The sequence below is a fragment of the Drosophila nasuta genome, chromosome 2R (assembly GCF_023558535.2).
Source record: "Drosophila nasuta strain 15112-1781.00 chromosome 2R, ASM2355853v1, whole genome shotgun sequence".
Classification (NCBI taxonomy): domain Eukaryota; kingdom Metazoa; phylum Arthropoda; class Insecta; order Diptera; family Drosophilidae; genus Drosophila; species Drosophila nasuta.
This window is the reverse complement of record NC_083456.1, coordinates 31,569,216-31,582,219: the sequence shown is the minus strand read 5'-3', so window position 1 is coordinate 31,582,219 and position 13,004 is coordinate 31,569,216. Positions and strand designations below refer to the sequence as shown.

The window sequence follows — 13,004 nt, the reverse complement described above, 5'->3', positions numbered from 1 at the left end:
GAGACTAGATCTAGGTATTCATACGGACGAACAGACAGACAGACATGAATACTTATACCATATGTTAGTTATAATACCCTTTAACATGTTCAATTTGAAAATGATAAAGTTGGAAACATATAAATAAATTCGGAAATATGATAATAAGAACGCAACGCCTCATTATGAATTTATAATTCATAATTCCATTGTATTTTATATTGACAGTACCTCAATTTTCGCAGATGTATGTAACAGGTAGAAGGAGGCATTTCCGACTGCATTTGTTATTTGTATAAATAAATACTTTTGTATGGGCAAACACGCCTACTTACTAGAAATCTTAGTTGCTTTGGCCGACAATCTGAATGTGGTACTATATCGATATACCAAATATAGCATTTGATAAATTTTTAGAATTTTTGCGGTATATTTTGAAAATAATACCGTAATATTTTGCTCTTATTCAAAATGGGTAGCGGGTATCTCACAGTCGAGCACACTCGACTGTAACTTTCTAACTTGTTTTATATTGAATGTTTAAATTTGGTGGATATGCTCTCTTCTTTGAAGGCGATCCAAAAATAAAATTGTATTTTTCAATAATAAATATAAATAATTAATTCTCTAAGCAATTTTTCTGATTGTTTTCACACTGAACTCAAAAAGAAAACCTAGAAAATATGATGCCTTTCATTTTAAAACTTTTATCGCTAAAAACGAAAGATTAAAGACAATTCATGAAAAATCTTCTTAAAGGTGTTTCCCATTTCTTTGTCTTTTATGAAAATACAGCTAATATCAAGGGTCTAGCCTTACTTTTAGAAAGAAGCATGTACATTGTACATATGTACTCAGAAGTAGTGTCTGTTGCTGCTAGAACATTCTAGAAATTTCTACGTTTGTTGGTTCGACAGTATTTCTCTTTTATACCGTTTTTTTTTTACCTACGATGAAAGTTGACACTTTATAGTAGAGTTTAAGCCTTCTAAACATGATGTTTAATTAATAATCATTTAGACAAACCTAACACAATCTCATCCTTATCTCAATCTAAATAACTGTAAGATACCCACTACCTATTTTTAATAAAAGCAGAACAGTGCAGTATTATTCTTTTTATATACCAAATGAATACACCGCAAAACATACCGAATGTTATATTTGATATATCGGTATATATATTACTTTCAAAATACATAATAAAATTCAAGATAAACCAGATTGCCAAAACAACTAAGACCCAACTATAGCTGCCATTATTTCCCATATAACTTTTAACATTTTCAATTAATCGCTACTAAATTTTCAGTAGTTAGAAGTATTTTGGTATTTTTTCCGCTACCCATTTTGAATAAAAGGAAAATATTGCGGTATTATTCTCAAAATATACCAAAATAATATATCATAAAATACTTTTAAAAATATACCACTTGGTATATCAAATGTACTATTTGGTATATTTATACAGTACCGCATTCAAAATATACCATATACGCCAAAATATACCAGATTGTTAGCCAAAGCAAATAAGATCCTTAGTAAATAGGTGTTTTTGCCTATACAAAAGTATTTATTTAATTACTTCGACAATTTTTATTTGATCGCAACCAAATGATGAGCAAGAATATATATACTTTATGGGGAGATGCCTCTTTAGCCTGTTACAACATTTCCCGCCGCCATCTCTCCATTCTTATTATTACTTGCAGTTACACAGAGGAAAGACTTCCACTTCTTCAGAGTATAGCCATAATCTCGAGTAACCCTCCAAATAAAAAATCATTAAGATATAGATTAAGCAATAACATTTTTATTGAATGTAATTCAATTTAAATAAACCTAACTTTATACATAAATATTTTACTAATTTTTGGTTGAGATCTAATTTAAATTGATTATCACTAGAAACTAATACTGTTCTTAATCCACCTCCTCAACAGTGGGACCTTTGTATCCGCCACTGCCGAAGCCTCCAGCCTGTTGACCACAGCTGGACGCTTGAGGATTAGCTCCAGCTCCAGCTCCAGCTGCAGCTCCCTGCTGGTGCATCTTGGTCATGATGGGAGTGCAGAACTTGGTGAGCTCCTGCAGTTTGTACTCGAACTCCTCCTTGTCGGCTGTGGTGTTGCCATCGAGCCACTTGATGGTCTCGCTGCACTTCTCGAGCACACTGCTCTTGTCTTCCACAGATATTCTGTCGCCAGTTGCCTGTTCGGCAGCCTCCTTCACACCAAAGACATAGCTTTCCAGCTGGTTGCGGGCGGCGATTCTCTGGCGGTGCTTCTCGTCCTCCTCGGCGTACTTCTCGGCTTCGCTCAGCATGCGATCAATGTCGGCTTGCGATAGGCGACCCTTGTCGTTCTTAATGGTTATATTCTTCACATTGCCTGTGCCCATCTCCTTGGCACTCACATTGAGAATGCCGTTGGCATCCAAGTCGAAGGTGACTTCCACTTTTGGAACACCGCGAGGCGCTGGTGGAATGCCCGTAAGGTCGAAGTTGCCCAGCACGTTGTTATCCTTGGTCAGGGCACGCTCTCCCTCAAACACCTGGATGCTCACAGCGGGCTGGTTGTCCGCGTATGTGGTGAAGGTCTTCGACTGCTTGCAAGGTATCCGGCTGTTGCGCTCAATGAGTTTTGTCATCACACCACCAGCTGTCTCTATGCCCAGGGACAGTGGCGCCACGTCCACAAGCAGAACGTCTTTAATCTGGCTGCTCTCGTCTCCAGATAGAATTGCAGCCTGAATGGCGGCACCATAGGCCACCGCTTCGTCTGGGTTGATGGACAGGTTAAGGCTCTTGCCGCAGAAGAAGTTCTGCAGCAGGCTCTGCACTTTGGGAATACGAGTTGAGCCGCCAACCAAAACGATGTCGTGAATCTGGTTCTTGTCCATCTTTGCATCATTCAGGGCCTTCTCCACCGGCTGCAGTGTGTTGCGGAACAGGTCGCCGCAGAGCTCCTCGAACCGTGCCCGACTAATCTTTGTGTAGAAGTCATGACCCTCAAAGAGAGCATCAATCTCAATGGATGCCTCACTGCTTGAAGACAACGTGCGCTTCGCTCGCTCCGCTGCCGTCCGCAAGCGACGCAGGGCTCGTGGATTTGAGCGCAAATCCTTCTTGAATTTCCGCTTAAACTCCTCCGCCAAATGGTTAACGAGTCTGTTGTCGAAGTCCTCGCCTCCCAGATGTGTATCTCCAGCCGTTGCCCGCACCTCGAACAGCGAGCCTTCGTCAATGGTCAGGATTGACACATCGAAAGTGCCGCCGCCCAAATCGAATATCAGCACATTGCGTTCACCCTTCAGATTCTTGTCCAGCCCATAGGCCAGAGCTGCCGCTGTCGGTTCATTTATAATGCGCAGCACATTCAACCCAGCAATGGCACCAGCATCTTTCGTAGCCTGCCGCTGCGAATCGTTGAAATACGCTGGCACTGTGATCACCGCGTCTTTGATCGAGCTGCCCAGATACGCCTCAGCTGTCTCCTTCATCTTGGTGAGCACCATTGAGCTGATCTCCTCAGGGGCAAATCGCTTCTGCTCCCCCTTGAACTCAACGCTCATCTTTGGCTTGCCACAGTCGTTGACCACTTGGAATGGCCAGTGCTTCATATCCTCCTGAATCTTCGAGTCATCGAACTTGCGTCCAATCAAACGTTTCGCATCGAACAGACTGTTCTTTGGATTCATGGCCACTTGGTTCTTGGCCGCGTCTCCGATCAACCTCTCCGAGTCTGTGAATGCCACATAGCTGGGCGTCGTTCTGTTACCCTGGTCGTTGGCTATGATCTCCACCTTGCCGTGCTGGAACACACCGACGCACGAGTACGTGGTGCCCAAGTCAATACCAATAGCAGGCATTTTGTATCTGTGAGTTACTTCTTCTCTGATTTGACTAACTGATTGTATCTTCAATTTGTGTGTTTGAACACTTCTTTTACTTTACTTTACTTTTACTTTAATTCAACTTCTTTTTAAATTGTTCTCAGTTTGTACTTTCTTTAATGCACAATATTCTTTTATATTTGTTTGTTTGTTAGCTTGTTCAGCTTCTCTCTTTGCTTCGCTCTGTTTCAGTGTTTTCACTTCAACTGTTTGTTTTGAATTGTGACGAGGTGGAAATTTGCGCCGCTATTTATACCAAAACCCAGGGTGGTGGATTATTCTGGTTTCCCCTCTCGCGAAGAGTGTGGAATGTTCTCGCATTCAAGTGGGCGCGAGAGCAAGATATACAATGACTGCGAGTATAAATATAAGTTCAGTTTACTCTGAACTGTTGACAAGCTTTTAGTTTGTTAACTTTTTAACGTAGCAAAAGATTATTAATATTTTGTTTTGTTACTGCTCGAGTAGTTCATCAAAGATGTTAATGTTCAGAATAACGCGGCCTGCCGGAAGATCGGCTATGTGCGTTGTCTGATACATATATTTAGCAATCTATATATTATATATATATATGTATCTATTATATGTCTATGTACTGTTATATTTATTACATATTACCCACCTATCTATATATTTACTCTAATCACGACATCTTTCTTATGATCTCTATATTTTAAATGATGGGTTGGTTATAAAAATAGGATTTTGGATAAATTAATTACATAAAGATTGTAAAATACGTCAATAGCATTTATATTTTTAAATGCTTCTGAATATGTTTAAGATTGAAACTATTAATAGCAACATTATGACTGCAAAATATATTTATACTCAATACTAACCTACGACAACATCTCAGTTATTGTAAACAAAAATAAACAATAATTTCCCCTCACACACATTTGTCTGCTCCGTCAACGTTTCGCACTCTCGAACAATCTCGAACACTGCTCTCTTCCACTGCGGACTCTCGAAAGTTCCACCACTCTGCTTAGTTCGCTCTCACTCTCTCTCTCTCTGGTGGAACATTCGACACTCTTCTAGAGAGGGGCAACCAGAATAATCCACCACACTGGGTTTTGGTATAAATAGCGGCGCAAATGTCCATCTCGTCATAATTCAAAACAAGCAGTTGAAGTGAAAACACTGAAACAGAGCGAAGCAAAGAGAGAAGCTGAACAAGCTAACAAACAAACAAACATAAAAGAATATTGTGCATTGAAAAAAGTACAAACTGAGAACAATTTAAAAAGAAGTTGAATTAAAGTAAAAGTAAAGTAAAGTAAAAGAAGTGTTCAAACACACAAATTGAAGATACAATCAGTTAGTCAAATCAGAGAAGAAGTAACTCACAGATACAAAATGCCTGCTATTGGTATTGACTTGGGCACCACGTACTCGTGCGTCGGTGTGTTCCAGCACGGCAAGGTGGAGATCATAGCCAACGACCAGGGTAACAGAACGACGCCCAGCTATGTGGCATTCACAGACTCGGAGAGGTTGATCGGAGACGCGGCCAAGAACCAAGTGGCCATGAATCCAAAGAACAGTCTGTTCGATGCGAAACGTTTGATTGGACGCAAGTTCGATGACTCGAAGATTCAGGAGGATATGAAGCACTGGCCATTCCAAGTGGTCAACGACTGTGGCAAGCCAAAGATGAGCGTTGAGTTCAAGGGGGAGCAGAAGCGATTTGCCCCTGAGGAGATCAGCTCAATGGTGCTCACCAAGATGAAGGAGACAGCTGAGGCGTATCTGGGCAGCTCGATCAAAGACGCGGTGATCACAGTGCCAGCGTATTTCAACGATTCGCAGCGGCAGGCTACGAAAGATGCTGGTGCCATTGCTGGGTTGAATGTGCTGCGCATTATAAATGAACCGACAGCGGCAGCTCTGGCCTATGGGCTGGACAAGAATCTGAAGGGTGAACGCAATGTGCTGATATTCGATTTGGGCGGCGGCACTTTCGATGTGTCAATCCTGACCATTGACGAAGGCTCGCTGTTCGAGGTGCGGGCAACGGCTGGAGATACACATCTGGGAGGCGAGGACTTCGACAACAGACTCGTTAACCATTTGGCGGAGGAGTTTAAGCGGAAATTCAAGAAGGATTTGCGCTCAAATCCACGAGCCCTGCGTCGCTTGCGGACGGCAGCGGAGCGAGCGAAGCGCACGTTGTCTTCAAGCAGTGAGGCATCCATTGAGATTGATGCTCTCTTTGAGGGTCATGACTTCTACACAAAGATTAGTCGGGCACGGTTCGAGGAGCTCTGCGGCGACCTGTTCCGCAACACACTGCAGCCGGTGGAGAAGGCCCTGAATGATGCAAAGATGGACAAGAACCAGATTCACGACATCGTTTTGGTTGGCGGCTCAACTCGTATTCCCAAAGTGCAGAGCCTGCTGCAGAACTTCTTCTGCGGCAAGAGCCTTAACCCGTCCATCAACCCAGACGAAGCGGTGGCCTATGGTGCCGCCATTCAGGCTGCAATTCTATCTGGAGACGAGAGCAGCCAGATTAAAGACGTTCTGCTTGTGGACGTGGCGCCACTGTCCCTGGGCATAGAGACAGCTGGTGGTGTGATGACAAAACTCATTGAGCGCAACAGCCGGATACCTTGCAAGCAGTCGAAGACCTTCACCACATACGCGGACAACCAGCCCGCTGTGAGCATCCAGGTGTTTGAGGGAGAGCGTGCCCTGACCAAGGATAACAACGTGCTGGGCAACTTCGACCTTACGGGCATTCCACCAGCGCCTCGCGGTGTTCCAAAAGTGGAAGTCACCTTCGACTTGATGCCAACGGCATTCTCAATGTGAGTGCCAAGGAGATGGGCACAGGCAATGTGAAGAATATAACCATTAAGAACGACAAGGGTCGCCTATCGCAAGCCGACATTGATCGCATGCTGAGCGAAGCCGAGAAGTACGCCGAGGAGGACGAGAAGCACCGCCAGAGAATCGCCGCCCGCAACCAGCTGGAAAGCTATGTCTTTGGTGTGAAGGAGGCTGCCGAACAGGCAACTGGACAGACAGACAGAATATCTGCGGAAGACAAGAGCAGTGTGCTCGAGAAGTGCAGCGAGACCATCAAGTGGCTCGATGGCAACACCACAGCCGACAAGGAGGAGTTCGAGTACAAACTGCAGGAGCTCACCAAGTTCTGCACTCCCATCATGACCAAGATGCACCAGCAGGGAGCTAATCCTCAAGCGTCCAGCTGTGGTCAACAGGCTGGAGGCTTCGGCAGTGGCGGATACAAAGGTCCCACTGTTGAGGAGGTGGACTAAATACAGTATTAGCATCTAGTGATAATCAATTTAAATTAGATCTCAACCAAAAATTAGTAAAATATTTATGTATAAAGTTAGGTTTATTTAAATTGAATTATATTCAATAAAAATATTATTGTTACAAGTAAATTCAAATGTTTTATATCTACTTGGGCAATCCTTCGCGCTCTGCCCAATCGAGCCAAGATCCTTCGTAGTTTTTGACATTCTTAAAGCCCAAAGCGGCGGCAGCTTCTGCGGCTTTTAAGCTGCGTCTGCCAATCTTGCAATGAAATACAATTTCAGTATCGGATTTAGGTTTATCCCGACCATATTTGGATTTGAAGAGCTGATCATTGATGGCCAACTCTTGGCTGACGATGCCCAAGGGGATGTTGATGCTGGAGGGGATCTGACCGGTTTCCTTGAGTTCATCCGGTTCACGGACATCGATGAGCAGCTTCTGTGGTTCACTTGGCAGTTTCTTTACAGCAGCATAGTCCACAATGGGAATTGTGCTACTGCTGCTATAGAAGCGTTGAGAAAACTGATGATGTGGCTGCATATTAAGAGCTGCTCCCGATGTTGGTTGCCGCAATATGGAGCCGACTGCTCTCAATGCGAATGGGGAATATTTGCGCAACATGTTTACTGTTTACGAGTGCACTATTTTAAAATGTAAACTGAGCGTTATGCAAACATTCGTTTACAAACGACGAATGGCTTTGCCGGCGAACAGCTGTTTTTGCTAGGTTGCAGCGTTGCCAGACCTCTTCATTACTTTCTAGTGAAATGGCGCGCGACAGCATCACATTTGAAATGAATGTAATAGGGAAATGACGTAGTTGTATTAAACTTGGAATTGTTACCAAGTGGATGCTGCTGGGGCATTATCACTGAACAACAGCGTGAAGTGTGTGTGTCAAGGCAAAGGCTCAATCAAGTTCGCATCACATGATGATAAGTCTAGACCCAACCAAAGCTCACAAGCAGCTTGCTTTGCTGCCTTAGTGGTAGTTGCTGCTGCTGTCGTCGCTTGATTAATTCAATTAATCGTTAAATAGAATAGCGATCCCGGATTCAATTACACACACACACACGAACCCATAAAAGTATATATGCATATGCGTGTAGGCGTGTGTTGGTGTCCACTGATAAGTGAACAAAATAAATTGTTTTCTTTGCTTCTCGTTAAGTTGATTAAATAAAATGGGGTATTTTTCGTGTATATGTGTGTACATACAACAGCAAACACACTTATAATGTGCGAATTTATTAATGCTGCCATGTTTGGTATCTAAGCGACACAAATTTTGAGGTTATGCCAGAGGTAATCAACTTGATAAAGGCTTGAACATGATTGGCAACTGTTTTTCCCATGATCCGGCCACGCTTGCTGATAACAAGACATTCTTATGTCCGCAAGCGTGTCTGTCTGCATGCCTGTGTATGTGTGTGTATGTGTGTGTGAGTTGATCCCCTATAATCTTGGGGTCATCGACGTCATCGAGTGGCGCGTGCCGTAAGAGTTCTCGACTCAACGACAGGATGGGAATAATCTCAATACTACGGGGTCTAGTAAACAAGTTTGCGGTCGCTACGGCTACGGCTCCGGCTTCTGCTTCCAATTAATTGTGTTTGTTGTTTTGCAAAATACATTAATTAGTCGGGGAAGTAAACAGCTCGGCTTGCGCCTAGTGTTGATTTAGAAAATAGCTAAATTTTTTCCAAAAAAAAAGCTTAGCTAAGGTTTTTTACACTAAAGGTTAAGCGAAGGTTATCTAAACTAACACAAAGTCCCAAAAAATTCTTTAAAAACAGAAGAGCGAAAGTATTTTCAAAAAAATAGCCAGACGAATGGGCACCAAAGTCAAGTTAGCTGGAAAAGGCCAAAGAGCGCAACACAGACTAGTGGAAAAGTAGGGTTAAGTAGAATATGTTTTATATGCAAACTATATTTATTTATCAGTAACATGTATAAATCTACATTTGTATGTCTCTTAGGAATATTGAAATCGCAAAAATACAACTAGCTTCGAAGGTACGCCAAGCATAATAATCTGCATGCCAATGGCAACTAAATACAAAATACAATAGCTAGAAAACAGTGCCGTCGACCAGTGTGGAACGCTCATCACAATTTGTTTGCCTCCTGTCTAGGATTTATCAGGAATTGTCCAATCTGTTGTTGTGTCCTTCAGACCAGATGTCCCAAGGATTGACCGACGCTGATCTTCTGACCTGCCTCAATATCGAACTGGAAGTTCTTTGGTGCCTCGAACAACAACACAATGGTGCTGCCCATGTTGAACTGTCCCACCAGATCTCCCTTGTTGAACTTTTGTGCCACATCCTTCAGTTCCTTCTCTTCGTATTCGTAGGTGCTGGGTGGATGGGCGCCCACATTGAAGCCTGTCCAGCGATTTGTCTTCAAGTCCGCATCCATGTAGATCTCAACGCTGCCCACATTGGTGGCTCCCACTGCGGTGTAGCTGAAGAAACCATGCTGCCACTTGCCCATGTAGACTACGCGCTCATTGAGACAGAACAAGCCAGGCAGCCAACCCGCCACTTTGGGGCTCACTGATAAGAGTTCGCCGGAGAAGTGACGTCGCACCGTCGGCTCCCAGGCGGCGGCTGAATGAAAGCGGTGATAATCTCCGGGTGCCAAGTAGATGACGCATTGATAGAGCTCTGTGCTGCCATCGCGCTGCTGTTTCAATGCGTTGGCATAGCTAGCGGCTGCCTCCTTGGATTGCTCGACCGTCTGCAGCGGCCCCAGGAAATCCTCGATGCTATAGTTGACGCCTTTCACCTGCTCAATGCGCGAATCGGACGCGCTGCCAAAGTGCAACACTTTGCCATCGGCAGGGGACACAAGTGGCGCCTTGGCATCAATGAGACGAGCACCTTCCCTCAGTGGGCGCGTGAAGAACTCGGCCATGCTGTTGTAGTGACTATAGTCCGGATACTGTGCCTCACTGATATTCACATTGAACATTTGCGAGTACCAGCCATAAACATAGGGACGCATCACACTCGGCATGTAGCAGGAGGCCAACCATCCCCAGCAGCGACTGATTATGCGCAACGGCAGCGAACAGTAGACCATCGATTGGAATTGCGAAGCTGTGTGCGGAGTGTTGGCATCATTGACGGTGGAATATTTGTGAAATTGCCATTCGATGGCGCCAAACACGCAAAGTCCCATGGGTGCCCAACGCAACAAGAAGCCGGTCCAGCGTGCAAACATGTTGCGCCTGACTTGCAGCTGTGTTGTTGTTGCTGGTCGAACACGTTGTGGTTGCTGCTGATGTTGCTGTTGTTGTTGTTGTGGCTTTGCCTTGGCCACCTGCGAGGACTGTCGGAAGTGTCGTAGCATTGACCAATTGCCATGCTGCTGCTGCTGTTGAACTGCATTCTTGGGCTGTTCCTGTTGGAGCGCTTTCCTCACATTACCAGCCTTGAGTAAGTAGCGCCCGCGCGGCACAAAATATGAGACCATATTTACTGATTGCTCAATTCAATGCGTGGGATGATTTTGTCGCGCCGCACTTGTTGTTGTTAGACGTCTGACTGATTACGTGATTACCTAAATAACTTTTAGCTTTTGTTTGTAGCACTTTTTGTGCGTCTACTTGACTTAAAATTGAAGTTGCCTTGCTGTGTATTAATAGTGCTTGTTTTTGTAAGGATCTGGAAACATGCGCATATAGACTTTCTGTCAGAAAATATAATAATTTTTTCCTTAAATTCTTTTCTATGCGTATGGTTTTTGCGAGGAGGGAGAAAAAGTCACTTCCGTGTTGTAGCACTGCCTGGCGACGACTAAAACGCTGAAAAGAACCAAAAGTATATTGTGAAGTAATGTGAAGGCGCCATTGCGACTACGTCGCATGTGAATGCTGCTTTGCTCACCAATAACAAAACAAACACACACGACTCGAAATGCTCTCCCGCAGTCTGCGTGCTTATCAATGCCTTCTTTACTGCCCGCTTATTATTTGTAACATCAACAACACGATTGGGTTGTTGTTCAAGGTTGTCGCAGCTCGCGCTTAAATCTCTTTTTAGTGGACCACAATGTGTTATTGGTTGCCTGATAAACCCGTTTTCCTCTTGCGTTATTTTTTTCTTTGAGCTTTTTTTTTTTGTTTTGGCCTTTCTGCGTAAAGTTGACAACTGTCTTTGCACATCGTTACTACGCCGCAGCAGCAGCTCTTTGCAACAGAGTGGCAACACTGTGTCTCGAACAGCTGATTGATTATTTGTGGTTTGCAAAAAAAAAATATTTTTGATGCAGTGAGCAAACGAAGCAAAAAAAAAACAATAATAAATACTTAGAAAGGACGACAACATGACTGAGGCAGACAAGCAGCCTGCGTCCTTCGCCTGCCAGCGTTGCCTGCAGCCCATAGTGCTGGACGAGCAGCTGGAAAAGATTAGCGTGCATGCTATGGCTGAACTCTCATGTAAGATTTGTAAAATGAACTATTTCATTTTTATTAATTGTGTTTATTGCAGTGCCCATTTATGGCGGCAATGTTAACACCATTGATGCCCAGGATGCCAACAGTTTTGATCACTTTGTGCCACCCTTTCGACTGACTGACTCCATCAATGGCACCGGATTCATGCTTGTCTCCGATGGACGCGATAACAAAAAGCTGAGCGCTGCCTTCAAACTGAAAGCCGAGCTCTTTGATTGCCTGTCCTCCAACTCGGAGATTGATCATCCGTTGTGCGAGGAATGTGCCGATTCCATGCTGGAGATTATGAACAGAGAGCTGAGCATTGCCGAGGACGAGTGGCAGGTATATAAAACGTATCTCAACGAACTGGAGCAACAGCAGGAGGGACCCAATGTGGAGGCACTGGACAAGGAGCTCGAAGAACTGAAGCTGAGTGAGCAGAAACTACTCGAAGAATTGGCCACTCTGAAGAAGCAGGAACAAGGGCTGAATGAAGAAATCGAACAGGAGGAAATTGAAAAGCAGAAACTACACGAGCAGGAGGAAAGCTATTGGCGTGAATACACGAAGCATCGGCGTGAGTTGATGTTGACAGAGGATGACAAAAGAAGTCTGGAGTGCCAGATTGCCTACTCGAAGCAGCAGCTGGACAAGCTGCGCGATACAAACATCTTCAACATCACATTTCATATCTGGCATGCCGGACACTTTGGCACCATCAACAACTTTCGACTGGGACGCTTGCCTTCTGTGTCTGTCGATTGGTCGGAGATCAATGCTGCCTGGGGGCAAACAGTGCTGTTGCTCTCGGCTTTGGCACGCAAGATTGGACTATGCTTTGAGCGATATCGTGTTGTGCCATTCGGCAATCATTCCTATGTCGAGGTGCTGGGCGATAATCGTGAGTTGCCGCTTTATGGCAGCGGCGGTTTCAAATTCTTTTGGGACACCAAATTCGATGCAGCCATGGTGGCGTTTCTTGACTGCTTGACGCAGTTCCAGCAGGAGGTGGAGAAGCGTGATACTGAATTTCTACTGCCCTACAAAATGGAGAAGGGCAAAATTATTGATCCCTCCACTGGCAATTCCTACTCCATCAAGTAAATACTTTCAAATATTAAATTTGACATTTTCTAAATTATTTTCCTCCCTTTTCTAGAATCCAGTTCAATTCCGAGGAACAGTGGACGAAGGCTTTAAAGTTCATGCTTACGAATCTGAAGTGGGGTTTGGCGTGGGTTTCATCCCAGTTTGTGACGCAATAAAGTCGACGACGCTTCATTGTCATCATTATATTTATGTACATTTTGATTAGTGCTTAATTACTACAATAAAACGTAATCTTTTAAAATTAATTCGATGGTTTTAAACATTTAATTGTTGTTTT

At 44.0% G+C, this 13,004-nt stretch overlaps 4 protein-coding genes and 1 pseudogene across 4 annotated transcripts; 2 read left to right on the top strand and 3 right to left on the bottom strand.

Moving 5' to 3' along the window:
• Positions 1–1,772: 1,772 nt before the first annotated feature.
• On the bottom strand, positions 1,773–4,098 carry LOC132787033 (heat shock protein 68). Its single transcript, XM_060793888.1, has one exon. The coding sequence runs from the start codon at positions 3,847–3,849 to the stop codon at positions 1,903–1,905; it is 1,947 nt and encodes a 648-aa protein (XP_060649871.1). The 5' UTR covers positions 3,850–4,098; the 3' UTR covers positions 1,773–1,902.
• Positions 4,099–5,092: 994 nt separating this feature from the next.
• Positions 5,093–7,295, top strand: LOC132784346 (heat shock protein 68-like; annotated as a pseudogene).
• LOC132784347 (rhodanese domain-containing protein CG4456) lies at positions 7,241–7,879 on the bottom strand. The gene has a single exon (XM_060789890.1). It carries the CDS (start codon positions 7,789–7,791, stop codon positions 7,312–7,314), a length of 480 nt encoding a protein of 159 aa, XP_060645873.1. The 5' UTR covers positions 7,792–7,879; the 3' UTR covers positions 7,241–7,311.
• Positions 7,880–9,080: 1,201 nt separating this feature from the next.
• On the bottom strand, positions 9,081–11,329 carry LOC132784070 (phosphatidylserine decarboxylase proenzyme, mitochondrial). The gene is made up of 2 exons (XM_060789453.1): positions 11,064–11,329; positions 9,081–10,981 (listed from the first exon to the last, which is right to left on the bottom strand). The coding sequence occupies exon 2, from the start codon at positions 10,648–10,650 to the stop codon at positions 9,343–9,345; it is 1,308 nt and encodes a 435-aa protein (XP_060645436.1). The 5' UTR covers positions 10,651–10,981; positions 11,064–11,329; the 3' UTR covers positions 9,081–9,342.
• A 93-nt stretch (positions 11,330–11,422) lies between these two features.
• LOC132784071 (beclin-1-like protein) lies at positions 11,423–12,972 on the top strand. Its single transcript, XM_060789455.1, has 3 exons — positions 11,423–11,617; positions 11,670–12,717; positions 12,777–12,972. Exons 1-3 carry the CDS (start codon positions 11,503–11,505, stop codon positions 12,880–12,882), a joined length of 1,269 nt encoding a protein of 422 aa, XP_060645438.1. The 5' UTR covers positions 11,423–11,502; the 3' UTR covers positions 12,883–12,972.
• The last annotated feature ends 32 nt before the right edge of the window (positions 12,973–13,004 follow it).

Bases quoted from the DNA above. Each gene is read 5' to 3' on its own strand.
- LOC132787033 (XM_060793888.1), bottom strand. From the start codon at position 3,849: ATGCCTGCTATTGGTATTGACTTGGGCACCACGTACTCGTGCGTCGGT.
- LOC132784347 (XM_060789890.1), bottom strand. From the start codon at position 7,791: ATGTTGCGCAAATATTCCCCATTCGCATTGAGAGCAGTCGGCTCCATA.
- LOC132784070 (XM_060789453.1), bottom strand. From the start codon at position 10,650: ATGGTCTCATATTTTGTGCCGCGCGGGCGCTACTTACTCAAGGCTGGT.
- LOC132784071 (XM_060789455.1), top strand. From the start codon at position 11,503: ATGACTGAGGCAGACAAGCAGCCTGCGTCCTTCGCCTGCCAGCGTTGC. The intron at 11,618-11,669 runs GTAAGATTTGTA...TGTTTATTGCAG, and splicing joins TGCTATGGCTGAACTCTCAT to TGCCCATTTATGGCGGCAAT. The intron at 12,718-12,776 runs GTAAATACTTTC...TCCCTTTTCTAG, and splicing joins GGCAATTCCTACTCCATCAA to AATCCAGTTCAATTCCGAGG.